The sequence below is a fragment of the Lytechinus pictus genome, chromosome 5 (assembly GCF_037042905.1).
Source record: "Lytechinus pictus isolate F3 Inbred chromosome 5, Lp3.0, whole genome shotgun sequence".
NCBI classification, from domain to species: domain Eukaryota; kingdom Metazoa; phylum Echinodermata; class Echinoidea; order Temnopleuroida; family Toxopneustidae; genus Lytechinus; species Lytechinus pictus.
The window spans coordinates 49,795,535-49,822,312 of record NC_087249.1 but is presented as its reverse complement, the minus strand read 5'-3'; the positions used below and the strand labels follow the sequence as shown (position 1 = coordinate 49,822,312).

Genomic DNA, 26,778 nt, shown 5'->3' with positions numbered 1-26,778 from the left:
AATAGCAAATGCACAATTTCTGTAACAAGTTTACTCTCAGCCAATCAAATTGAATGATTTCAGTAGCTTCGTTATTATAACAGGTTTTATGAAACGGGCCCCAGATCTCTGCAGCAAATTGGTGCACAGAACAAAAGCTTGTTGAAGCACCATTAACAACAAGAACAATAGTCATACAGGCAAACTCAATAACAGTTGAGCAAAACCAGCAGAATCGATTTCATACTTCCACATAATCTCAAAATCACCCATATCCTTGCCATTTTTAATAGTATCTTGTATCATTTTTGTATCTACATGTACACAGTTAAATCTGTATATCAAGGCCATCAAATTGAAACAAAAATTGGCCTCTATAGAAAGGTTCTCTAACATATATTTCTTTCAAACGGGAGATAATTTTGGTGGCCACCAAAGACATTTTGCAACTATCAGACAGGTGGCTGGTAAGACAGGTTTGGCTGTATTTTGAGATCCACATTTACTTCGATATCTTATATCTTTAAAAGCTGCATTATGAAAATGTTTTTCTTTTAAAATCAAGCATGAAATACCGAAAATTAATCAAGTTGTTCAATTCTCTGAAATAACGTAGACGACCATAATTCCTTCAGGGGCAGTCACAGCTGGGGCCCTTAACACAAAACTAAGCAATGATCGCAAAACACTTTTCTTTAATTGACTGCATTGACTGTAATGTACAATCCATCGTAAAAATCAAGCGTACGATCAATCGCTAACCTTTGTGTTCCGGGACCCTGGATGATTTAGCCTGCATATGCCAATGTACGTACAGCTAGTCCTTATTATTGATTGTTTTTTTTTCTTTATAAATAAAATATGCAATTCATGAAATTCAAGAATTCATTTCTTTACCCGAGATTCAAGATATCATTTTGTGTTTAAACAAATAGCAATTCTTAATACCAACAATTGAATTCTTGATAGAATGTTGGAGACTGCTTTCTATACTTACTGCAGTATATTCTGCTAAAGTATGCCAGCCCCTTTATCAACACAGCTAGGAATACTTAAAAGTGGCATGAATACGAGTACTTTTCGAGCACCAACGATCAAGTATTATTCACAAGACTATTATCACCACACAGTACACGACAGAAGAGGCAAGGTCCCACAGCAAAAAATACATCACGGATGTAAGAAAGCAAAATGCGACAGTTGCACTAACGAAACTGACTCCTAACCGAGAGATTGGAAATAATAGCTTTTGTCAGTCCCATGGGTGCGACTGTAGTGTATATATAAGGCATGCATCTTGATTCGTCTAAATTCACTTCTATATAAAACGGTCTGAATCTGACTCGCTATCATCTTATGAATAGCGTCTCCGTGCCCAAATTTGGTAAGTCCTTCCTAAATATCTGACATCAGAATTTAGCTGAATTCTTTTTATTTTTTTCCCTACATGTTGTTATCATCTTATGAAAAGCATCTGAAGAACAAGACAAGGCTATTAAAGGCACATTAAGTCATTCCTAAATATCTGACATCAGAATTTAGCTAAATTCTTTTTATTTCATTTTTTCCTCTTTATCATCTTATGAAAAGCGTCTCCGGAACCCGACTAGGCTAAAGGCACATTAAATCCTTTTTAAATTTCTGACATCAGAATTCAGTTGGATCAGAGGAATCGGCTAAATAAACTGAGGAATGATGAAACGTCACTGGGGTGATCTTTAAAAAAAAGAGAGGGAAAAAGGAGCAATCGCTTCCATATAAAAATCAAACAGCTCAGCCCAAGAATAATCAAGGCTTTATGACCTTTATTGGCTTCAACTACAGCCCGCAAAATACTTCATGTATATTTCTTTTAATATATTTATGAGAAATGAATGCAGGGATACTTGAAGACAAGAAATTCAAAGAAAGAATGTTAAAGATTTTTTTATACACCCCTGTATATGTTTTATAAAGCACATGAGATGTAGGAATGAATGACGCCACTGTAGAATGTAGGAAGATCGGGGTATAGGGCGAGTTGCAATAGGGATTGGGGGAGGGGGGAGGCAAGTTACCAGAATGACTACTCCTGGATTTTTACCAAGGTGTTACAATAAGGGCTCAAATATTTGAAGACATGGTGAGATAAAAATTTGATGTACGCCGATATACCTGTTTCATAATACTAGTCAAAATTCAATTACTTTTTAAAATTCTAACTTTTAAGATGTAGTTGAAAAATATTTTTAGAAAAAGATGACAGAGATACAAATCTATGAATCTAATAAGCATATTATCATGCGACATGTATTAAAGCTGTTTTTAATTAGCGATTAGTTAGTACAACGATTCTGAGTCAGTCTTGAAACGATATGACAAATCAGATATTAAACCATTGCCTCTTGGAACAGGATGATTTGTTCAAAGGCTACGGGAATCACTGAATTCAATTGTCAGTAGGCAGAAACAGAGGATGATCGTGTCATCGAAATAAGGAAAGTATATTTTTCTTCTAATTTCTTGTCCAAATGGATTTGTTGACTTGAGGTTTGGTGGGACCTTACCTCTTTTTCAAGAAAGAAATGCCTGCAGAGAACGTGGATGTGGATTTCAAGGTTCACTTTTTATTCATCGTCCATTAGAAAGACATGATATGGTATGAATGAATGAAAGAATGAAAGCAGTTATGTACAGAGATTGATGTAAATATGGCAGGCATTTTGGATATTTACATAAAGAGGGGTGGGAAGGAGTAAAGCAATCCATCGTTATTCAAGAATCAAAAGAATTTTCCCTGTAAATGCTCATGGGACTGGATGTAAATCAGACAATCAGTTTGTACCATATGCATTATACACCGACTGAAATAATTTTTACTAGAGCCCTCATGAGCAGTCAATATTAACATAATACTAGATTTCTTTCAAAATGTGTTTGTCAAAGATTTAAAGCATGAATACAACTTTAGATGGAATGGATGTTAACTTTCGTGTGATCTTATAGCAAGAAGATAAGGCAATAAGAAGAGTTGTCGACCAACGTTAATTATTGAATTATATCATGATAGAAAATCTAAATGGATTGTATGTACAAGATTTAGAAAGGCAGGATAATGGTATGGATTCTAAAAATATGATAATTAAAGATATTCATTAACTATAAAAAGAGTTAAGCTTGAAGTAAATCAAAGGTCCTATGAATATAAGAGTCTACATATATTTCCTACAATCTTTTCCATTCCATTAAATTTTCGAAACTTCAAAGTTCGAAACTGAATTTTCTTCAAATTCATGACAATGCCAAGTAGTGAGAATAATGTTAAAATTGTGACTACAGTGCACAAGAAAAGTACATCAATAAACACGGAAAACAATAAAATAACAGGTAAAAGATAAACAAGTGAAACATTTCAAGACGGGGGGGGGGGGGGCCATTCGTCACACATTAAATCTACACAGAGAAATTCAGTACAAAACCATACAAACCATATATACTGGCACAAAAATATGTAGAAATTTTTTGAATTTACAACCCTCATTTCCTCCTGTGTATTTTATATAATCTGTAATTTATTATCTGTGCACTGATTTTCACAACTTGTATTCAAATGTAATACTATATTCAGTCAGAAAATCTATACTGGATACAACTGCATGAATGACATGTTTTTCTAAATTTCGAACAAAGTTACACTTAAATTTAGCCTGAAAATTGGTGCATTTTTTAATTTTGTACATGTGGATTAGATAATCTTTTTCACAGGAAAAAAAAAACATGGAATGCAGATTTCAAATTTAAGCCCTACATGTATATACTTGGATATTATTCTGTTAAAAAAAATTTTGTTTTCACTCCCTGCGAAATAGAAATTATTGTTTATATATCTGTAGCCATGAAAGACTTGTTTAGCAGCACAAATTCATGTTTTTCAACAAATATATTAATCTTTACAAATAAAATATTACTTCAACTTATATGGCATAAACAAAGCTATGCCATCTTGTATTGAAGTGTTATGGTTTTAAAGGCAAAATCTGTTTTCCTTTGTATTATTACATAGGAATGTTGTTTTCTCCTCTATTTAAAGTGCATTGCCATCTGCTTACCTAAATATAGCTTTTTTTCACACAATCAACCTTTTCACATGGGTATAAAATTAATGTTTTATTCATGTGAAAGCAGTGAATGATACACTTTCATGTTTATCCTGTAGATAGAGAAAAGAATAAAGTGTGAAAAATTGAAAGGAAGATTGTTAGAGGGGGAGGAGGGACGAAGGAGTTACAGAAATTAAATGTCCATTTGAAGACAGTATTTTGCTCTATAACTACAGGAATGATTGCGCTGAGAATAGCAATGCATGTTGGGTAATTAATGTTAAAATTTGCATTACTTCAGCTGCTTTAAATGTACATGGCCCTGTCATACAAAGAGTTAAAATCGATTCAAATCAAACATCATATACAATTGATCTTATGTTGTGTTTTTAAGAGATGAGCATTTTAGAAATCAATTGCAATTTGAGTTAGATTTAGAACTTAACTTGACTCTTTGTACGACGAGGCCTTGGAATGTTAGCTTCCCTTTCACCCTAGAGAAGTGATTTGCTATGCAAAATTCAAGGAAGATGATTGTTGGCAATTTGTTAATGTACTGAAAGAGGAATTTAGAAGAGTTGAAACTTGAAGGCAAATTAGATCTCCCGCACACATGGGGAGTTTTTCATGAAGAGTTTTGTCAGTGATTTCCATGAAGTAGGAGGCTCTCAGCCAATAAGATGCAAGGATTTTAGTAGCTTATGAAATAGTCAGTAAAAAATCACGGACTGTTCCGTTTCATGAAATGCGTCCCGGATCTTAATGAAACCTACCATCGGATAACCCCGGAGATGAAATACAGAATGTACAAAATATTGAAAAATTTCAATCAATTTGGGATGATCACATAATGTTGAAGCTTATAGCAATCTGTTTCTTTAGAAGGCAAGCTTTTGTCCAACTGCAGTGAAATTTTTTCAAGACAAAAGTGACTTATATACTGATCACTTGGCTTTGAGCAAGTCCTTTTAAGTGGAAGAAAGCTTTCCCTCTTCATAAATAGCTTGGCAGAAGCTTTCAATTTTTTGGTTGTTCAATTCCACTTTACAGAAGGTGAGACATTATGTGTAGAGAAGTTTGTTTAAAAAATAATGTTTAAAAAATTGTGACCGAACAGAGTAAACTGATATAAGTTTACACCAAAGCGGAATGAGGGATTCGGGAACAAATGCATTTTAAAATATGAAGTGAAATGACAGGGGAAATTATTTTCAAGAAGTTAAGGGGTTCTTTGAAATTAAGTATTATGCGAATTCAACAGCAAAAACATGCAAGCCTAACAGATTTCACTGTTTAGCGATACCATGTCTCATGGTGTTGTCAAAGAAACTTTGTACCTTTTACTATGATGATGTATTTTCCCTTTTACTATGACAAAATGTAATGTAGTGCAATAAATAATGTATTTTCATATCATGAATTATATATCACACATACAGCAAAAGTTTAGAGCTTGTTATTTTGTAAAAATATGAATAATAGCACAAATGCAATTTTTTTATACATTCAAAACTTGTCGGGGGGAAGGGTCCATTCTTACGCCCTACCATCCTATATATTTCTAGGGAAAAGGGCAACTTCTCATGGAATAAGGCTATTAAGGATCTTAATCTTATGCCTTAGAGCGAGGATGTATCTGAACATCACAAGTTGTATATGTAACAAATAAATTCTAACGGAAAGGAAAGGGCATACAGATTTTTTTTTCCTTTTCTGTATTTTCCACACATCTGAAGGAGATTAAGGAAAATATCAGAGATGATTCTATAAGTCGGATTTAACATGAAAAGATTAGTTTATGCCTTGCATTTCAGGCACGGATTATATTCAATCCTTTCACACGTTACATAAAAGTTAGGGTTGACAAAGTTAGGGTTGACAAAGTTAGGGGATAATAGGTCCGGTGCATCATATGTATACAAGGTTATTCTATCCCAGAAAGACTTTGCATACTAGTAAGGTTAACCAACTTTCAATTGAAACCACACAAAGCCGGTGAGATTATTTTTCACAACACTACTAGACAATTATTGGAATAAAAGTGGGTAAAAAATTAAAATGGAAATCATTAAAAGAAAGCCCAATACATCCATCCTACATTGTTACTCTTTGATTTGTTTTGTACAAAGAGCAAATGTTCACTGGTCATGTGATCAGTCACATGACACTGCTCCTTATATGGTCACCTGACCTGACACACATCTGCATGGCTCTAGTCACTACCTGAATAACCAAAGACGGGCATGTCCTTCGGATCGGAGTTCTTACGGAAGAAGTCGGAGCGTTCCTTCTTGACCCGCTCTCGGATGTCATCCTCCTGCGATGATGACGTCAAGGACGGAGCTGGCTGGGGTCTAAGAAAAGAGAGAATGGGAGATTAAGAACTGATAAAGGATTGAATGAATACGATGCAGGAGTTTTACATGAGAAATGTGTTTTTGATTGACTAGATTTAATTAAATGAAAATAGGCAATAAGAATGAATTTTGATGATTTTTACAGGGAACAATTTTCCTGGTATCGCATCGCAATTTGCTCCAAATTTAAAAAAGACTGCTACATAAAATTTCTAATGTGCTGCAGATTTTTTTTTACATAGGACTGTGCAGAATACGGTTGAAAGCAATTGTAATTATCAGACATTAGCATCACCTTCACCAAACCATCACTATATTAAACTGTACCATCAATAACAATATGACCAATGCTGCCATCATCACCACCATCACCATCATCACCACCACCACAACTACCATCATATTCACCACCACCAACACCACCATAAACATCATCATCATCATCATCATCATCACCATCACCATCACCATCACCGCCACCACCACCATCATCATCATCATCATCACAACCACTGCCATTGCCACCATCATCACCACAAACATCATCATAACCGCCATAGTAACATTCATCATCACCACTACCACCACCACCACCATCACAATACCGCTACCATCACTTTCCCTTCCCCACATGCCATCTCTGGATAGGTCTTGAAATCGCACCTGAATGGCTGAGGGCCTTTGTTGCTGACAAAGGGTTTGGGTGCCTGGACACTCCTGAATCCCGAAAAAGGTTTGATGGAGAAGCTACTCTTGAACGGGGCCGATTCTTCTGGCTTCTGCACATCTGCTGTGATGGAGAACTCTTTGACTGGGGACTGAGAATAGAATCATAATTGATGGGGAAAAATGATGCATTAATTGTAGTCGATAATTTTAATATATGAACAAGGATATGAAGGATTTCACTACATTACTCAGATGATAAGACAATTATGTCGCACCTTCCATGCAAGCCTGCGTAGCTTGCATGGAAAGGTGTAAATCTGCTGTTAACAAGAATTGAGAATCATGAGAATGGTGATGTAACACACTTACCACTATAAAGTTGCAACAATACTCACCCCCCCCTCCCCTCTTTTAAAAAATACTATTGGAAGGTTAATCTATTCTTAACTTAAACAAAAATAGCATAAAAATCTCTCAAGCATCTCACTTTATCTCTCTCATCCTCCTCAATCATCTGATGGACCTTTTCCCTATCATCTTCTTCCTTCTCCTCCAGTTGAAGCTTGTCCATGATCTCTTCTTCTAATCTCTCATCTTGGTAGGAGATGTCATCATCATCTCTTGTACCCTGCAAGTACAGCATATATACAGGTTCATTATACACTTGCAAATTACTCTCTATTGAAGCAACTACAGTTGTACATAAAGCTGAGGCCTGTTTTATTAGGAGTCAGGATGGGGGTCCGATGTCCGCACACTTTGGCAGATAAAAACATCATCTTTGCTCTGGATTTTCTACAATTTGATGCATTAAATTGCAAAACTAATTATGAATAATATTGTGCTTTATATTATCATCTGATATCAATTTCATTTGATTTATGAATTACTGATTGCAATGTTCCGGATATTGTTGTTTTGTCTGGACAAACCACCCGTCTGGACTCTGAACATACATACATGTAGACTACATGTAGGTATACAATTGTGGTAACTTTGCTGTTATGCATGGAAGTCTTCATTGTGATTGGCTGCTGAGCCCTGTTACCATGGTAGTTGTCATAACAGCAAAGTTACCATAGTTGTAATTCTTTTGTGAACTGTGGCCCGAATTGCAAAACCTTTCTGATTGAAGAATAGGGATGGCAGTGCTTTATAGAAATTGTGCATTTGTTGTCATAGCAAGTCATTGTAATAATGTTATTCATGAAAGGATACCAGGGGTTTGAAGTGTCAACTGCAAAGGATTGTTAATTGTTAATTAGATGCTGTAATAAAAAAAGACTGAGACCAGAAACAATTGAAATGTTATGGGCAAACATTTTTGTAAAGTCCCACATATGCATTTCTTTATGCAGAGGATATGGCGACCAGCAAAACAGAGTGAATTCAAATTTTGGTGGTTCCATAAAAAAAAAGTTCTTCTGTAGTCTGAATCCCATGACCAGAACTTATCTTGTTAAAATCTTATTTAAAGTAAGAAATACAAGATTATAATATTTGTTTATTACAAATTTTGCATTTGACCATCACAGAAAATTTGGAAAACATACTGCAAGCACCAGAAAAATATCATAAGTTAGTAAAGATACGATACCCCAATTTCTCCAAAATCTGTAAAGCAGCAGGTTTTCAGAATTTTTAAACAAAAGATGGATCAATAGATACAGTACTCAAGAAAAAAAAAAAAAGTTAAAGTACCAAAATTCCAAATACGCTTTTCAATTGAAAGAGAAGTTGAAAAATGCACCCTTTTTAACATATTTCTAACAGAGAAAGTTTTCCTATCTGAATACTGATAAGCAGTAGCAAAAAATATCCATATACATGTATACATGTACTTGTAAGATTGATCAACTGAGATCTATCACCTTTCTATGTAATAAAGTGAAAAGAAATTGATATCCATGTATGTTTATAAAAGAACAAAGTTAATGTTTTATACTAGTTTGAAATCTTACATACATTTTGAAATGAAAAAAATGTTTTGCTGTATTTTTTTCTTCATTTATTGTGCAGTACAGGATTTGGATTTATTTGCATTTGTTACAAATACTAATCTTATGCAACATACATAAGAAGCAATTCCTCTATAATAATAAGAGATTTCTTTTTACCATGTTACACTGTATTTTGATCCCCAACATAAAAGAAATGAAAGTCCAATGCAAAAGGATTCTATTACATTATTTTTACCGTCCAGAAAAGAGATATACATGTATGTATAATTTAATACAAGATTAATACAAAGTGAACAACACACATGCACAGTGTATAAAGAGCACATACAGGAATTTACATCAAAAGAAAGAAAAAAGCTGAATTCCTACAGGTATCCAAGCAAACAACATTAGAGACAGTAGAACAGAATGAAAACACTGAAGACAAGCATTTAGCCAAGCGGGAACAGAGCGAGGATAATCTTTGCAACACAAACAGAATGCAGATGTGGTAAACAACGGCACGACAGGAAACATGTACAACGGGGAGCGTTTCAAGAAAGGACTTGTTGGATGTTTTATCCAACAAAGTCTTTTCAGCTACCATAGTAACAGTGCTTCTCAGCCAATCAAAACCAAGGAAAAATTGTCAGGTCTGACGACTTGTTGGATGACAAATGTTGATGAAACGCCCCCCTGATGGCCCAAAGAAAGAACAACAAGATTGGAAACAAGGATCTCCTGGAGGCGGCACACACGATACTTACCTCGGAGGCAAAGAAAGAATCTTCCGTGCCTAGGGTATCGTTAAGCTCCTCTTGAGTCTGGAGGACTTTCTCGTACTCCTTCTCTAACCCCTCCTCCTCACCCTCCCCATCACTAACATCACCATGGCGATGTGTAATTGTATCAGGGGTGGGGCTGCTGGTGATGAGTGCCGACCCATCCCCAGACCCATTGGAGGGAAGGGTCTCAGAGAGGGTCAAGGATGGGACGGGGGAGGCCGAGGGCGATGGAGAAGGTTGGCGGTTATGGTCGGCTGGGGATTGGGATGGGGGCGGGGCAGGGAAGTCATCTAACGTGTCCATGGGAGGCTGTAGGGGGATATGGGATTAGGGAGGGGAAGAGAAATTGCAATATCTAGAAGTATGCTCTAACTATAGAGTGAGAAACATTGAATCATGCAACATGCTTTAAACACAGCTACTTATCGTCATAGTCTAAACATAAATTTGGAAGCATTTAGTCCCATCAAACTGATTTAACGTGTGGTGTCGGTGTAGGAAGGACTATTTGGACTGCCTACCATATCACCAAAACCTAATCAGACTTTAGAATAATGTTCCAATTACACTATTTATAGCTCAAAACCTAGAGAGATTTATCCCAGGACCAACTTTATTTCACATTTGGTGCTGTGCTGATGTAAATATTGGTCAGTCACCAACACCATAAGGTTCAACACTGAACCAGAAATCACCCAGGGTTTTATATAATCTGTGGATTGTTTAGGTGGATAAGGGGAAAGAGTTGCAATTTATTGACATGTATATTCTTGGAAAATTATATCCCGAGGAGAATATCATATATACATGTAGGCCTACATGAAAAAAATAACTTTACAATTTTTTTTTGCTCTCATGTTATTTGGATGTGCATGTATAGAACTTTAAAACAAAATAATATGAGAACAAAATATGTAGTATATATAATACGAGCAAATATTTTCAAATACATAGAGACCGATTTCATGCATACATGTGTGCTAAAGATCAAAACAAGAAGAAGAATAAGAAAACAATTTATTTTTTTCATCTATGGCAAATGAATTTTGAAATGAATAAAAGAGGCTATTTTTATCAAGGATAGCAATCCAATTCTCAATCCCATCTCTCTTGTCTCTCTCCCTATGACGTACCTTGTTAGTATCAGACTCTGTCTGAAATGGAATGGAATTTCCATTTGTATACGCCCTTTCCGTCTCACGCCGTGGGGTCTCATCCGAACTGAGGGATAAAAATATCGAACAATAACATTAGTTCACCAATGTTGCAATATTTCTCAGTAAATGTAATGAAACCAATGGTACAAAAAAGAGAAACCATAAAGATTAAGACCTGAGTTTGTTGACCTCAAATGACCATTAACTTTGACTTCCAAATTTGTTATTTATTTCATCTCAATACATGTATGTGATATCCAATGGCCACCTCATGCAAGTTTTATTTAATTTGATTAAACATTTTTCAATGAAATAAAAATACTAGTATTATAGATTTAACAATAAAAGTCATCAAAAGGACTTCAAACACTTTTATGACCCAAATGAATTAAAGATGGGATTTCATATAAAATTGAAGGAGAATGGACTTACCTAGTCTCTTCATCTCCTAAATCATCCAGGAGTTGCTTAGCCTTTGAGAGAACATTCCTTGACGATGACGCAGGAGCATTCTCCTCTTCCTGCAACCTCCTTGCTTCCTCCCGCTGTCTCTCCATCTCTTCCTCTTCTTTCCTTCTCCTCTGTTCTTCCCTCCATCTTTCTTCTTCTTTCCTCCTCTCCTTTTCCCTCAGCAGCTCTTCTTCACGTCGCCTCTCGTCTTCTCTTCGTCTCTCGTCTTCCCTCCGTCTCTCGTCTTCTCTCTGTCTCTCCTCTTCCCTCCGTCTCTCCTCCTTCCTTCGCCTTTCATCTTCTCTTCGCCTCTCTTCCTCCCTCCGTCTTTGCTCCTCTTCTCTCTCCTCCTCTTCTCTTCTTCTCTCTTCTTCCCATCCCCTCTCTGCCATGCCTCGGTGGGTTGCCGATGGTGATCCTGAACTAAGTTGATTGGATTCTGTCAGTGAGTAAAGAGAAATGTTGACATTTTTTAGCCTAAGGATGCTCGAATTTCTGCCTAAACAATCTAGGATTCAAGACTTTAATTCCTTTGAATAACTATAACACACAGAATCACTGTAATATCATTTAGTATGAATAATTACCTGATCAACCCTGGAAATTTTCACAGCAGGGAAAAAAAATACATAGGGGCTCTGTTGAAAAATAATACCCCAAAAAACCTGGAAAATAAATTTTAAAAAGAGCCAGGAAATTCCCCATTCACTGCAATGTTGAAGCTCATCCAATGTTGCAGATTTAGAGAGTAAGTTGTTAAAAGTAACCCCCAAAATCAGAAATTATTATTTTATCACAATCATCTCAAATTTATGTCATCACATTGGAGAATCATTGTGATTGGAAGATAGTCTGCAATAACAGGTTCAAATTTGACACTTCGATATATTACAACATGTCAGGGGAGACTAGACTCCAAACTCTGTCTGTGAAGAGGCAGCCTCAGAACATGAGTAATTCTAGTCTCCTACTTCAGACTCTGTATTACCCACGGTGTAAAAACCAAAAGTCTATGCCTGCAGACTAGTACAAGTTTCTTACCACTATCATATCGCTTGACTTTGAGTATGAGATGGCCAGACAAGACGGCCTGGCTGATGCTATATTGTATGTCATCCTGATCAAACGTCTTTGTTCTCTCATTGTTAATGACAGTGATCTCGTCCCCTATCTTCAAGGCACTAATACCAGCCGTGCTCCCTGACAACAAACGAAAGAGATAGAGAGAGGGGATCAGTATCCTGTGCTGGAAACGGTGCAAGACAGTAATCTCCTTTAAGGGGCAGTGTCAACAGATGGGTGCATCATAAAGTTGTTCATATGTTGCCAATGACTTTATGAATGCCTAGTAATATACCTTCTTGAAGATATCACCACTTGTGAATAAAGTGCAATAGTCACTTCACCCGAAGAAATATCCCACAACTGCAGAACATTCTAAGCACCATTTTCCAAACACAAAATGAAACAAATGGGACTTCAAGCAAGTATTAAATGGAAAGTTCACTTTAGTTGCAATATTCACCCCCTCCCACCCTCGCATATCCCACAATTGCAAAACATTTAGAACACATTTTCCTAAAACAAAATGAAACAAATGGAACTTCAAGCAAGTTTTAACTACAACATAGTTGCAATATTCAATTTACCCCCCCCAAAAAAAAAAATCCCACAACTGCAGAAGAAAATTCTGAACACCATTTCCCCAAAACAAAGAAAAACAGATGGAACTAAAAGCAAGTTTTATACCTGGATCGATGGCTTTGACGACGATGGGTTTCTTCTTGTCAATACCGCCTGTGACTGTAAATCCAAACCCTCCCTGTGCTCTTGGTCTCCTCTGCATATTGATAACATGCTCTACGTAGCTATCCGTCTCCTGTAATGGAATGGGATGGATATAAGATTTGATATTTGATAATTTCAAACCAAAATTGAAATAAAGCACATTCTCTACATTGGTCTACATAATTATCGTCCCCTGTATTGGCAGTTTCAGGTTAATACAAAGCTTAATATAACCAGATGTACAATGTATTAGATTCTTCACATGCATCTTGGCTCCATTTATTGAGCATTAGTCTGATAATCCAATATCTTGTATTCCAAACCGAGTTTAATGCATGCCAACCTTATGTTTAGTTTGCTACGCAAACCTTCACTCAAGGAAAGTGGTCCGATTATGCAGCCTAAAGTAACTTGCTGTGTCTTTTTGTGTGAAAGGAAGGTTCCCCTGAAAGAGCAAGTTGTATGTGTGCTAGTCTTGGATGAAGACCCACTTGTTGATCAAACTTCAATCAGGTTCTGTGCCTCCAGACTGCCCTGTGTTCACATGTGGGCATTAACATTGCATTACTAGTCCCTTGGAGAAGATGCAAAACCATTAGTTGCCCCCATATTAATCAATGCTTACCTGTGCTGGTTGGGCTGGCGGGCGAGCGGAGGAAGAAGAAGACGATACCTCCTCTTCGTCGCTATCCCCGCCCTTCTTCTTGAAGGCGTCCCCGCTGTTGAAGGCCGCGATTCTTCCCATAATGCCCATGCTCATCCGCTTGGGTTTGGGTTTCCTGGCGTGGTCCTGACTCGCCCTGGCAGCCTCTGCCCGCTCCCGATCCCTCTCCCTGTCCCGCAGCAGCTTCTCGTGGAAGGAGTGGGCGGGGTAAGATTCTTCTGAGGGGGTGGTTGCCGTGGGTGATGCCGATGTGCGGTGGTCTTCGCTGTCGGGGAAATCAGCTCCTTCTTTTAGCTTTAAACAGAAAGAGAGTTTTCCAGTAATCTATCAAAAAAACTCATGGGTTGTCTTAACTTTAATAAAAGATGGCAAAAATGTGCATGTACATACATAAAATGTACGATATTAGTAAGGGTCATGTGTCACTGTCAAAATAAGACCCTATCCTTTACACCAGAGAAACTCTTTGCCAATAAAAAAAAAATGGATTATTTCTTATTGACACAAAAAAAAATCATGGTATTTATTTTTTTTTCAATTTATTCCTCATTTCTACAAGTATGTGAGATACTCGGTACCTATGGGATGTAATTCCTCATAGAACCAAATACATATTTTTCAATTTAAAAGACAGAGTCAGAATAAAGGAGAGACAGAAAGTCAGCAAGAGATGGATCATGCTTTTGCAGAAGTACAGTGTACATGTACATGTAGCTTGAAAAGTGATAATAAAAAATGAATAATAAATACACTGCATTTGAAAATTTCACTGCATATGAAAATTTCACAGAGATGTTAAGCCAAAGACCAGATAAAAGAGTGAGAAAACTTGTTTACTTTACTATGGAAAGAAAAGGAAAATATATGAGAATATACATGTATATTGAATAAATCTAGAACGTGAAGTGGCTAATAAAATTAAACTTCATATTAAAATAAAAGTCATATTGTGCCACAGGAAAAAAAGTAGTAAGAGGATAATTTTCATTAACAGTCAGTAATATATACATACATGTATATACACTATGAATTTTACAAAATTTGAATGCACAGCTACATGTACATATAATAAAGAAAATATGCACCTGTGGGCATAACATGATATTTTGTGTGTATGTTACGCTGATTTTCTCTTCAACTCAATTTTGTAAAAGTTATTGTGTATGTATATTTGACCAGCCACCGCAAAACCAACAATAAGTCGCCCACAACGAACTTTCAGATTTTTATTGACTTTGAAAAAGCACATCCTAAGCTATCACTATGATCAACACAAACCAGCACCTTTACTTGTTTGAAAGCAGTTTTAAGAAACTTTGCGAGAGCTTCAAAATATTAGAAGGAGAAAATAATGTTTGAAGTTTGGGTTCACTCAAGAATGAGTAGTGCTAGACTAAAGTATCCCATACGGATCACAGTGGCGATGGTACATGTAGACATTTATATGCCATGATACACGAACTTGATTGGCTGGTGCGCGTATCAGTATTTGCTCTGCATTAGAAACATGATGACGAACGATCGGCGAACCTGACATCAGCTCTTTGGAATCAAAATTTTGGATTTGACACAACATATTTTGAGAAACTGGTAAGCTGAGTGCATTCTTAAAATGTTTATTTTTATTCCGGCGGTTTGTTTCTCCCATTAAAAGCGAGATTTAAAGAGGAATGGAAGAGGGTGAGTGAGGTAGCGCACCCTTTTCCCCATAGACGCTGTAGTTAAGCGTCGGGCGAACCACCACCATAACGAGTCCTATATGGGAGTCTTCTTTCTCAAAACACTCGTTTCACAGAAACTCTTGTCAATCATGTTTTTTATTCAACTTTACAACTTGATTTTTTTTTACAGCATGAAGAAGAACCACTATAGCTACAAGTAATTTTCAAAGTTTTGCATTTTGAAAACCAAATGACTATTTTGGCTATTACAGAGAACCTTCCCTGATGACTTATTGTTTGGGGTGGCTGGTAATATATGATGGTGACACGACATTTGCTCCTGCGACATTTGCTCGGGTCTTAAAATTTCGGAGGGCATAGGGTTGGAGTTAGGATTGTAATCGAGTTTTCGGAACAGAATAATGTGAAGAGAGCTATTAGGGTTTATTTAGTTTTGGAGATTAGATTTTATGTTTGGCTCAACGCTCAGATTATCCATCGGAGCAAATGTCGCCGGGGCAAATGTCATGGAACCATCTCTAATAAACCCAGCAAGAACTGTTTGAATACTGTCAATTCTTTTATGCTCCAAAAATGTCTGAAACGTCATGTCCATTAATACTACATGTATGGAGTGCCCTTACATGTAGCCAGAGAGCACAGCCAATTATTCTTGCTATTAAGTCGATAGTATTATTTCATGATTGCAGCTGTGATTGTTCATAACTCAAAAGAACATCCTGTTTCTGATAAAAGTGATCCCTTTTGCTCATATCTAGGGCCCATAACACAAAGCTTAGCAATCATCATAGAACATTTGTGAAAGATTTATTGCATTGACTACAATGTACAATCAATCATAAAAATCAAGCGTACAATTAATCGCTAACCTTTGTGTTATGGGGACCTAGATCAATATGAACAGGTGTGCGACTGAACATTTATACTAGGGTATGGAAATAAAGATTGCCCTAATTAAAGTGATGCGTTTGTTGCCACAGCAACTGGTGACTCTATCTTTAATGATGCATATACATGTATTTATAGCAAAGAGGTGAAAATAGTCAAAGGAATTCATATTTCTAATTCTCATTGAAGCCATTTGGGTAATTGTCATTTCATTCATCATTCAATCTAATCCCCTCCAAGTCATGAACATACACAGATTATCAAGAAACGCACACAAATAGTAGGAAAATGAAAGAGAGCACACTACATGTGAATGACACTGTGCACGATAGGGAATTGACCCCTCCCAAAAAAAAAAAATTTGTCTCTTTTTCGTTTGCTTCAATCGCGATCTCACTCACCGAGGTGGCTAGTGGGGGTGGTGTTAATTGCAACCAAAAAATGCATTAAAAATGAAGAAAATAACAAAAAAGAGCAAATTCATGAGCCAGTTGGAGAGCATCAGAGGCTTTTGTTTAAAATCAAATATTTGAGTTACGATATTGTTGATGTTCTTCTTCCTTCAGCAGATAATATCCAGTTAAACTTGGGCATACATGTATTTTCTTCTGTTTGAATCATGGTCATAACTTTTACTCAAGTCGCGCCCCCCACCCACCCCTATGTGCCACTTGAGACTTAGAGTGCAAAGCTCACCTAGGAGTTGAATATGCTGGTTTCTGTTGTCATGTAGATGTACATGTAGGAGTGAGATCGCAAATGAAATAAACGGAACAGTTGCATTATATTAAAGACTAGTTTACAGCACAGGAGTCTATTGGAGGAACCCTTCTGTATAATTGGTCTACGTGTGCACTGTACTTGGAAAACAGTCCCCGTTTTTCCCCATTTCAAAAGTTCGTAAATCCCGACGCACACTATGCGACACGATTGAAACAAGATCGAACACATCACAGGCCAGCGCATGCATTGCAACAGCTCTGCAACGAGCTGCATCTCCATGGTGCCTCTTCTTTTTACGTATGTTGTCTGCACTGCAGCAGCACCACAACAAATTGGTCATGACATCCTTTAGGACAAATCTGATTGGCTGAAATTGGCAAAATCGCCGGAGGATTGGACATGTCAAATGTCTCACGACTTGGTCTGCTATTCTTCTGCAACAAATTGCATCGCAGTTACAGCACGTTGCAGGTTGGCACACACTCTGCGAGTTTGTTGCAATCCAATCGCGTCGCATAGTGTGCGCTAGGCTTAAGTTGCGGGGACTACACAATATACTAGTAATGTTTTATGTGCATATGATGACACTATTAGAGAGAGAATGAGATAGAGATACAATGTAGCTTAGATTATTTCATCACGAAGTAGCAAAGGATGATCAAGATGGGCAGAGTGAATGCTAGATGAAGACACCGCAAACCCCGATTTAAAGAGAGCAATTATTAAAGCTTGAAAAGCAAGAGTGCAGGAAAGGTTAGTTCAGTAACAAAATGTACTAACAGACTGGCTGCGTCGGTATGGCTGGAAGGCACCTGCACTGGGTCGATACTTGGGCTTGGGGGCGACGGAAGGGGGTGGTTTAGAGCTGGTGGGTACAGTACTGGAAGCTGTGATGGGGGAGGGTTTGTGGGGGGCCGAGGGGGTGGGAAAGGTTGCCCTCTTGCCCCGGATGGGCAGGGTGCTGGCCAGTTCCTGCTGGTGGGGCTACGAGATAGAAGCATGGTGGAGGGGTAGAGGTAAACAAAACAAAACAAAGCATGCATAAACAATACAGAAAACTATTGAAAATATATATCAAAGATGAATTAATACATCAGTCCAACTAAATTCAATCCTTCATCTTTTTTTAACCCGACAGATTCCATTTTTTTCAAAATTAATCCTCTTTTGCTCCTAAAATTGGCAAAAATCTTTCTATTCAAACTTTGAAAAATAATGGATATAAACACAGCTTGAAATTATTGATAAAAGAATTCAGTTACTGAAAGGGTGCCAATTTGCATTTTTAAACAGTAATTTTGCTGTTTATATCACTGTGCCAAATTAGAGTGTACAATGACAAATAGCTCACAAGTTAACATCTTCTATTCAGGAATGGCACCACATACTTTACTGGGAATGTATTAACTTTTAAATTTTGTTTTTCTTTCGTCTGTTCCCAAGACAACGCTGGCCACAAAGCCAACAACCATATTCCATTTGTCATCGCTATCATTCATAATCTGAGAAACTGCAAAAGTGTCTCCTTCATGAGTCTTTGTCTCCGTCAAAAAATTTGTGCAATATCTTTCCCCCTGATATTCAGAAGCAAGGAATGGTATGATTAAGTAATATAATACCAACATATCAGGAACTAAATGTTATCATTAATATTAACTAAATGGTTACATGAATAATATGTTTATGAATTCTACCCCAAATGTGTAAACAGCAATGGCTTGTGTTAAACAGGATGATAGTAAATCATAAAGCAAAGCAAAATCTGGGCCCAAAACATATCAAAGATTAGTGATTGATCATAGGGCTAATTTCTACAATTGATTACAATGATAATTGTGTATAATCAATTGTAGAGACTAGAGATCATTAACATGATCAATTGCAAAGCTTCATGTTACTGGACCCAGATTTATAAATGTATTAAGATAAGGGTACTGTAGCAATATTTGCTGGAGTTGCCTTCAACTTTGTAAAGACATCCTGCAACGTATCGCACAAGGAATATGCAGTACATGAACAAGTGGAAACCCTCTGGCAGTCTTGCCTGCATTATCCGATTTAATATGGCAGCAGTGCTGACTTTGAAAATAACTAAGATATAAAAACACCATTGATACAATAAAATACTACGTTCATGACGCTAAATAACCTTTGACCTTGATATGTGACCTGAAACTCATGCAAAATTATCAGTGATACTGAATTACCCCTATGTCCAAGTTTCATGCCATCAAGCCATTAACTTTCAAAGTTATGATAACATTTCAAAAATATAACCTTGGTTAAGATTTCAATGTTGGTAATTTCATTGACCCTCTATGACCTTTGACCTGAAACATGTGACCTGAAACTCGTAAAAGACGTTCAGTGATACTTGATAACCCTTATGTCTAACCATTGTGAACAAGATCCATAAACTTTTTAAGTTATGATAAAATTTCAAAAACTTAACCTCGGGTAAGATTTCAATGTTGACACTGAAAACATGGTCAAAGTTCACTGACCCTCAATGGGTACAGTACATAGGGGTAATTTTGCCAAATTGGGAAGCACAGAATTACAACTCAATTGTTCTCTTTGTTACTTCTATTTTCACCTTTTGAACAGGATGTAGTGATATCAGATTTTATAGCATTTCATTTTGAGGTTTTCCAGTCTGAATATAGACGAGGATAATGTTTCAGATTTGCACTAGATCTTGGCAAAAAACAAACATACAAAAAATAATGGAAAAGCTTTATATTTCCTACTCAATGATCATTCCCAATCAGTAAAATGATGAATCTCTCATTTCCTATTTGCTTTACTTCCTCCTTGATTTAGATTTCAAGTCATTCAACAGGAGCCAAGTTTTATTGATTTTCATAAACAGCCAAGTCATACCAAAATCTTACAACAATGGGACCTTTCGCCCTCTTGCCAGGCGCTCACTCTTTAGATAGGAGAGGGGCACTAACATATTAATGTTACGCAGGTCCACTAGTAGAGCAGTTTCCTAACTGAAGTGGTTACAGGGAATGTTATTTATGATTACCTCCTGAACGGGCTCCAGGTGAGAGTGCTGCTCCTGCTGAGTCTCCACCTGGATCTGTGGCTCCTCCTGCTCCTCCTCTGAGTCTGATGAAGGGATGAGATCCACCGATGTGAGAATGGCATGGATCTCATCCTTCTCCAGCTCCTTCTTCATGGATTTCTTGGCAAGGAAGTTCTCTCTTCTTTGTCTGTTGAGAAGAAAAGAAAGAATTTTATATATTTATTTATTTGATTACTTATTTATTTATTCCCTTACATGTACTTATTTATTTATTCATGTATTTATAAATTGATTGATTGATTCATTCATTCAATCATTCATTTTCATTTCTGTTTTATGTATTGATTTATTTATTAAAGCATTCATTCAATTCAGTGTCATGTGCATATTGGCACTCGGGCGTAAGGCACTCGGGCAAAAGGCGTAAGACCTCGGGTATAAGGCGTTAGACACTAGGGCATAAGGCATAAGACACTCGGGCATAAGGCGTAAAAGACACTTGGGCATAATGCGTAAGACCTTGGGCATAAGGCGTAAGACACTCTGGTATTAGGCGTAAGTCACACTTAACTCTCTGTCTAACGCCCATAAGAATAAAGAAGCTGATGAGGATGAAAATACCTGAATAATAGCATAAGAATGGAAAAAGAAGAGAAAAGGATGATCCCTGATTCAAAAGCAACAAAACAAATCAATTTTCCTCCAGTACAGTACAGTAGTTGAAAATAGATTTAATAATGAAAGTATCAAAATAAAAAGTGAATGGGGTCTAATCCGAGCTTAAATGCATGTTATAAGAAAATCAATCCTGTATCTTCATACAAAATGTAAAATTTAACATATAGTACCCAGTTTCTACTCATGCCTATTCCATTGTAAAGGAAATGCCACAATACAAGGAGAAAGATGTACACGAAGTGATTTCATCTCTTGTGACAACGGAATGGACAATAGATAGTTAAAAGAATTAGGTTTTAGGTTGTAGATCATAGATAGAGAGGATTTGTATTCTACTGTAATTCCTCTCAAAGAAGAAAGAATTCAAAGAATCTCTGAAGACTCATAAAACCTTGATGAGGTTGAAACTGAAAGATCTACAATAAGTACATGTACTGTAGTCCTGCTAATAAGACAGTTTGTGACCCATATTTTCTCTATTTTTCAAACAGAGAATGATTCAAATTCTATATCATTTGAAGTTGCCGAAGAAATCAAAATGTGCAAAGTTTTGTACAGTCCTATGACGCTATGTAAAGATCTTCTACAAAATATACTTTGAGCAGCATTTGAAGAGAAAAACAAATTGCTCTAAATATTGCAATGTGCTACCAAGAAAGTTAATAATACTCGATATTTATAACACACTTTTCCCACATCCAAAACGCTCACAATTTCAGTTTAACTAATTTATACAAACAAAAAATCAGAATGACATAAAATGAAGGCAGTTGTCAAGAACAAAAAAGTTGATAATGACTTAATTGTTGGGGATTGTCTTAAAGGGGAATGAAACCTTTGGAACAAGTAGGCGTGTGTCGAAACAGAAAAATCAAAGAATAAGAACAAAGAAAGTTTGAGAAAAATCGAACAAATAATGAGAAAGTTATGAGCATTTGAATATTGCAATCACTAATGCTATGGAGTTCCTTACATTGGCAATGCGACAAGGATGTGTGATGTCACATGTGAACAACTTTCCCTTTGATGGACTATAAAATACCCACAAAATGTCTCTTTTTGCTTTTTCTTATGGTGATACAAACTCTTTATCTATGATGTATTCTTTAAAAAGCTGTATTACATGCCCTCCTATAGAAAGTACACATGATCTACTGATAGACGTGATAAAAGAGGCAATTTAAGTGAAATATATACTAAACTAATGGGAGAGTTGTTCACAAGTGACATCACACATCTTTGTTGCATTGCCAATTTGAGGATCTCCATAGCATTAGTGATCGCAATATTCATATGCTTATAACTTTCTCATTATTTGTCCAATTTTTCTCAAACTTTCGTTGATCTGTTTCTTTGATTTTTCTATTTTCACACAAGCTATCTTGTTCCAAAGGTTTCATTTTCCTTTAATGTGAGAGGGAGTTTGTTCCATTCCATTGAGGATGCAACGGTGAATGTTCTATCTCCAGTCTGTTTTCGTTTAGTTTGATATAATGTTAATTCAAGTGGGTCTTCAGAGGATCTAGTTCTTCTACCTGGGACATAAATTTCTAAACAGACAAGTATTTTGGGGCTAGGTTATAGAGTGATTTGAATACAAAAAGAAGTAACTTAAAAATAATCCGTTGTCTAATAGGGAGCCAGTGTAAATTAATACATCATTCAAACAGAGATAGATCTATACAATATCTGTAGTATACAAATGACAACTTCATTGAGTTTCTCTAAAAATTTGAAGTTTTTGTTGTTGTTTTTTGCTCAATACTGTAGTCACAGATTGCACAGTACAAGTACATGTAGGGTTAGGTACATTCAAATCCTTTTTAATCCTACATAAAAACATGTACATGCACTAAGTACAAACAGACAAAGCTAATAGGCATTTTCAGAGTGACATCCACTGTACTGTCTGAAGAGGTACTGTATAATAAACTCCTTTTCTCTCTCTGTTTTTTACCCTGGCTAATTTCATTTTAACTGATGTCATTTTAAATCTACACATTTTTTTTCCAGTGACATTCATATTCTTCCAATCAAATGTAAAAATCCCCCTCCTGAGGCACCCCATTCTAGGGCCCCCACTGATATGGGTCATTAGTCTACTTTATTGGGCAGCACAAGGACTTTCTAATGCATGGTTAATAGACGATGACAGGAAAAACCTCTGCAATAGGCGGTGCTGCACCATCCCGAGTTTGCTCAATCTCGAGATTTTAGCCCGATCAGCCCTCTTCGCGATTAATCTCGAGATTCAAGAAACCCCGTCTGCACCATCCCACGAAGAGCGATTCCTATATTACGAGCATGCGCACTTTCGGATCTTGGAGTTTCAACGGCCCGCGCTTTTGAATAACTTCCCGCGATATGCTAGCAATGTACTCCTTTCACTAGCACTTTCGCCGTATTCAACCGGTGTTATGCAACAATCCTCTCAGCTCAGCGAGTGAAGAAGTGATGTATTCTTCGTTAAATATGATGGCGGAGTAGGAGGCAACGACAGAGAGAGAGAGAGGGAGAGAAGGAGGAAAGAAATGCTATTTGCTCACATTTTGCGAAGGAATAAGACAACACTGCTGTCAGTGTTGTTATTGAATATGACCATAGTCGATGAGCGCCTCCCCCTTCGGTCTGGTCTCTCCCAAAATCCATTCACTGGTGGGACACCATCGTTGCTTATGAACGCTATTCGCATGTATAAAGTTGACTTTCGCACGTGTTTATGTTTTGACCAAGGCGGAAGTGGAACGCGAATTGCATTATGGACTGACGTCATGAATAAATTACCCCGAGTCCAATCTCGAGTGCGTCTGCACCGACGAATTAGCGGGATAATTCGTAAAATAGCGCGCTATTTTGCAAATAAACCCGAGTTGACTTGGGATTGCAATCTCGAGATTAATCCTACGAACTAGCGCGATAATTGCGTCTGCACCGCCAACTATCTCGAGATTTTTCAGATCGGGATAATTTGCCGGATCAGAAATAGCGCGCTAATTTGAAAACTCGGGATGGTGCAGACGGCCCTATTGAGAGTCTCTATTTAAAAAAAACCCCAAAACACTGTCTTCCATATGTCACATAGATTAAATGCAATGTTTCTAGGACTATCCACTGAAGTGTCACATCTATTCTTTGCCAAAGAGGAGGCTATTAAAAAGTGGTAAACATTACATGTAGGAAATGTATACATGTACAACTTCCATTGCAGTAAGCAATGTAATTTAGTATAGGCCTACATGCGTACATGTATGTACTATTTCAAATGACGTTGGATTAAAAGAAAACTGCAGTTGAGTACTTCTGTACATGCATGCCAATTTTTGCTGTTATAAACCTACATGTATTATCTCCCAAAGAAAAAATGTGGGTCATTCGTGTATGCAAACATCAATCCATGTTATTTTCACGATAAATCATCAAAAATATGATGAAATTCATCCCCCAAAGTCCAAATAAAACTCCAGTCAAATCAGCATAAATTCCTTTTACAGCTAATACACAACACACATAAATTAAACATGTTTGCCAGATAACTAATGTACATTCTTTCACTACAATTCAGACTAATATTATGACGTCATGACCTTTGCATCCTCTTCAAGAACATATTTAACCGATTAGACGACTATTCCATCAACTACCAACATCTCAAGTGTTTATATTAACAGTCCCAAAAGTCAATATCGTAACTCCTGTATTATCAACTGGCCTACAAATTACTACAAGTGTCTTGCTAGGTTCGTATTCTGAACTTGGGTTTATAATGAAATGAGATTATATTTCAGTGGATGCATTAAATTTTGCAATTTTATTTGATTTAAGATATTTTGGTAGGCATCACAACTACACGTATATGACAGTCATCTATTTCGGTTCTTTTTCATATTAAACCACTTCTTTTTTTAAATACATGTAAGTGATCTGGTCCTAATTATAAGAATCAGTGTTCAAAGGTCCCTTTATATGACCGTTAGTAAAATTTTGTAGGGGCAGACTCCTTTATTAAAAAATAACCAACTGTGTAAATTCTAATTTCCTGACAGCCCCCTTCCCCCCCCCCCCATATAAAGGTAAAATTTAATCATATCCTATGCACATGACATTACTGTATGCAGAGAACGGCAATTAATGAACTAGGATGGCTAATCATCATGCTTTTGACAGATGACTTGCTTTATGGGTGTAGCAGAACAACTGTCTCCCAACATAACCACATATGTTCACCACAAAGAAAACAAGCATGACGCTTAATAACACATTAATTAGGATAAAACATTTAATGGTACATGTACTGTGGTAGAGTGTAACTTTGTACTCAAGAGATTAATACCCTGTACTTCTGGTGTCGATTTTCCTACTCTCAACTTTTGAATTAATTAGATAATATTCTGCTTATAAATATCTTGGTGCAAATACATGAAAAAGTTCAAACATATTAAGAAAACCATTTGTATCAACAAGGTCAACTTTTAAAAACCACTGTAAATTGTGAAATACATGTATATGGAAATATGCAGGTACATGTACATGTATGCACATACATAGGGTCTGTCTTATCTTTGACATCAAAGGTCAAATCCACCACAATCAAAAGTTGATTTGAATTAAAAAAAGAGAAAATTCGAAACAAGAATGACACTGAAAATGTCAAAATCGGATGTAAAATAAGAAATTTCATTTCAAAGTTTTGCTTTTTTCACAGAACATAAACTGTACATGTACATGTATGCACAACACAGAAGAGAGAGTAGAATAAGTGATTCACTGTTTAGTATTTAATTGCTTGAATAATGCAATTTTTCTCAGATTTGACAATATGGAAACTCTTCATCAAATTGTAATACACGTAGGTTACATGTCATTCCCCGTGTTTAAAGAGAAATAAAATTTTGCCTCACATCATAATGAGAAAATAGGCCTATAAATAAAATAAAGAATTTTGTTCTGTGGGTGATGTCATTAAATCCCTTTTTTGCAGACTTACCATAATTTGCATCTGTTTCGTGAATATATGCAAAATTTCATAACCTGCTTTAATATTTTACATCCCATTCTGATGACATTTTAAGTGTTACGTTTTTTTCCCCCTTTTCATTCAAAATAACTTTTTGTTGGGGTGAACATACCCTTTAAATACAGGATAGGGTTTAAATGTATCTCATAGTTAAAGCTATTATTAAATGAAAGTAGTTGTAGTAAAACACTGATTTCGTGGGAAAGTCTGTAAAACCAAGGTTAAGTATTACTACATGTATATCATCGTGGATCTCGATCTGGTAGTTACATAAACTGAACTTTGTGAAATCATAAAATCTAAGCTGAAAAACAATCATCCTGAAGATTGCCAACACAGATAGGCATAGTGGGACAGTGTATTATTATTGCTGGAATAAAGACCCGTCGGAAGTGACCGAATCCGCGCTTATTTTGCTTATTTCTCAGAAATTCCACAATTTCTTCCAGAATCCTTTGGCACATATTTTTTATTCATACAATCAGACACTTGGGTGGTCATTATATTAGATTCTGTAAAAAGTCATTTTGAGATCGTTACCACAACTGGCATTTATCTTTAAGTAATAACAAGTCTCTGTTGAGAAGTGTAAAAAATAATGTAGGAATTAAATATGGCCAAGGACGGTAATCTACAGTACATCAGCGAGGGTGGGCAATGTATCGGCCTAATCTTCCAATTACTCATCCAACCTTCCCCAGACTGTCACATGGACTTTGTCAGAGTCTCCTGAATCTTATGATAATACCACCAAGTGTTGGCGCAGACACCACAGGGGCTTAAAGGTGTAGCCTTTAAAGACCAAGATCAGTATTAGCATTTATTAACCCTCAATGTGTCCAATGAATCGCAACTCTATGGGATTTATCCATCATTTGGTGCCAATTGGTA

At 36.6% G+C, this 26,778-nt stretch overlaps 1 protein-coding gene across 6 annotated transcripts in view; it reads right to left on the bottom strand.

Moving 5' to 3' along the window:
* LOC129261312 (trichohyalin-like) overlaps window positions 1-26,778 on the bottom strand; it is a 67,232-nt gene that overhangs the window by 17,855 nt on the left and 22,599 nt on the right. For 2 of the 6 annotated variants that reach the window (XM_064099151.1, XM_064099150.1), the window contains 11 exons: window positions 20,196-20,382; window positions 17,942-18,145; window positions 13,830-14,162; window positions 13,166-13,295; window positions 12,458-12,616; window positions 11,399-11,855; window positions 10,943-11,030; window positions 9,792-10,118; window positions 7,572-7,712; window positions 7,079-7,233; window positions 6,282-6,412 (listed from right to left, as the gene is read on the bottom strand). In XM_064099151.1, the coding sequence (XP_063955221.1) occupies window positions 6,282-6,412; window positions 7,079-7,233; window positions 7,572-7,712; window positions 9,792-10,118; window positions 10,943-11,030; window positions 11,399-11,855; window positions 12,458-12,616; window positions 13,166-13,295; window positions 13,830-14,162; window positions 17,942-18,145; window positions 20,196-20,382 (2,312 nt within the window). The remainder of the gene's footprint in view (window positions 1-6,281; window positions 6,413-7,078; window positions 7,234-7,571; window positions 7,713-9,791; window positions 10,119-10,942; window positions 11,031-11,398; window positions 11,856-12,457; window positions 12,617-13,165; window positions 13,296-13,829; window positions 14,163-17,941; window positions 18,146-20,195; window positions 20,383-26,778) is intronic. The other 4 variants (XM_064099153.1, XM_064099154.1, XM_064099152.1 and 1 more) reach the window with 3 other exon arrangements.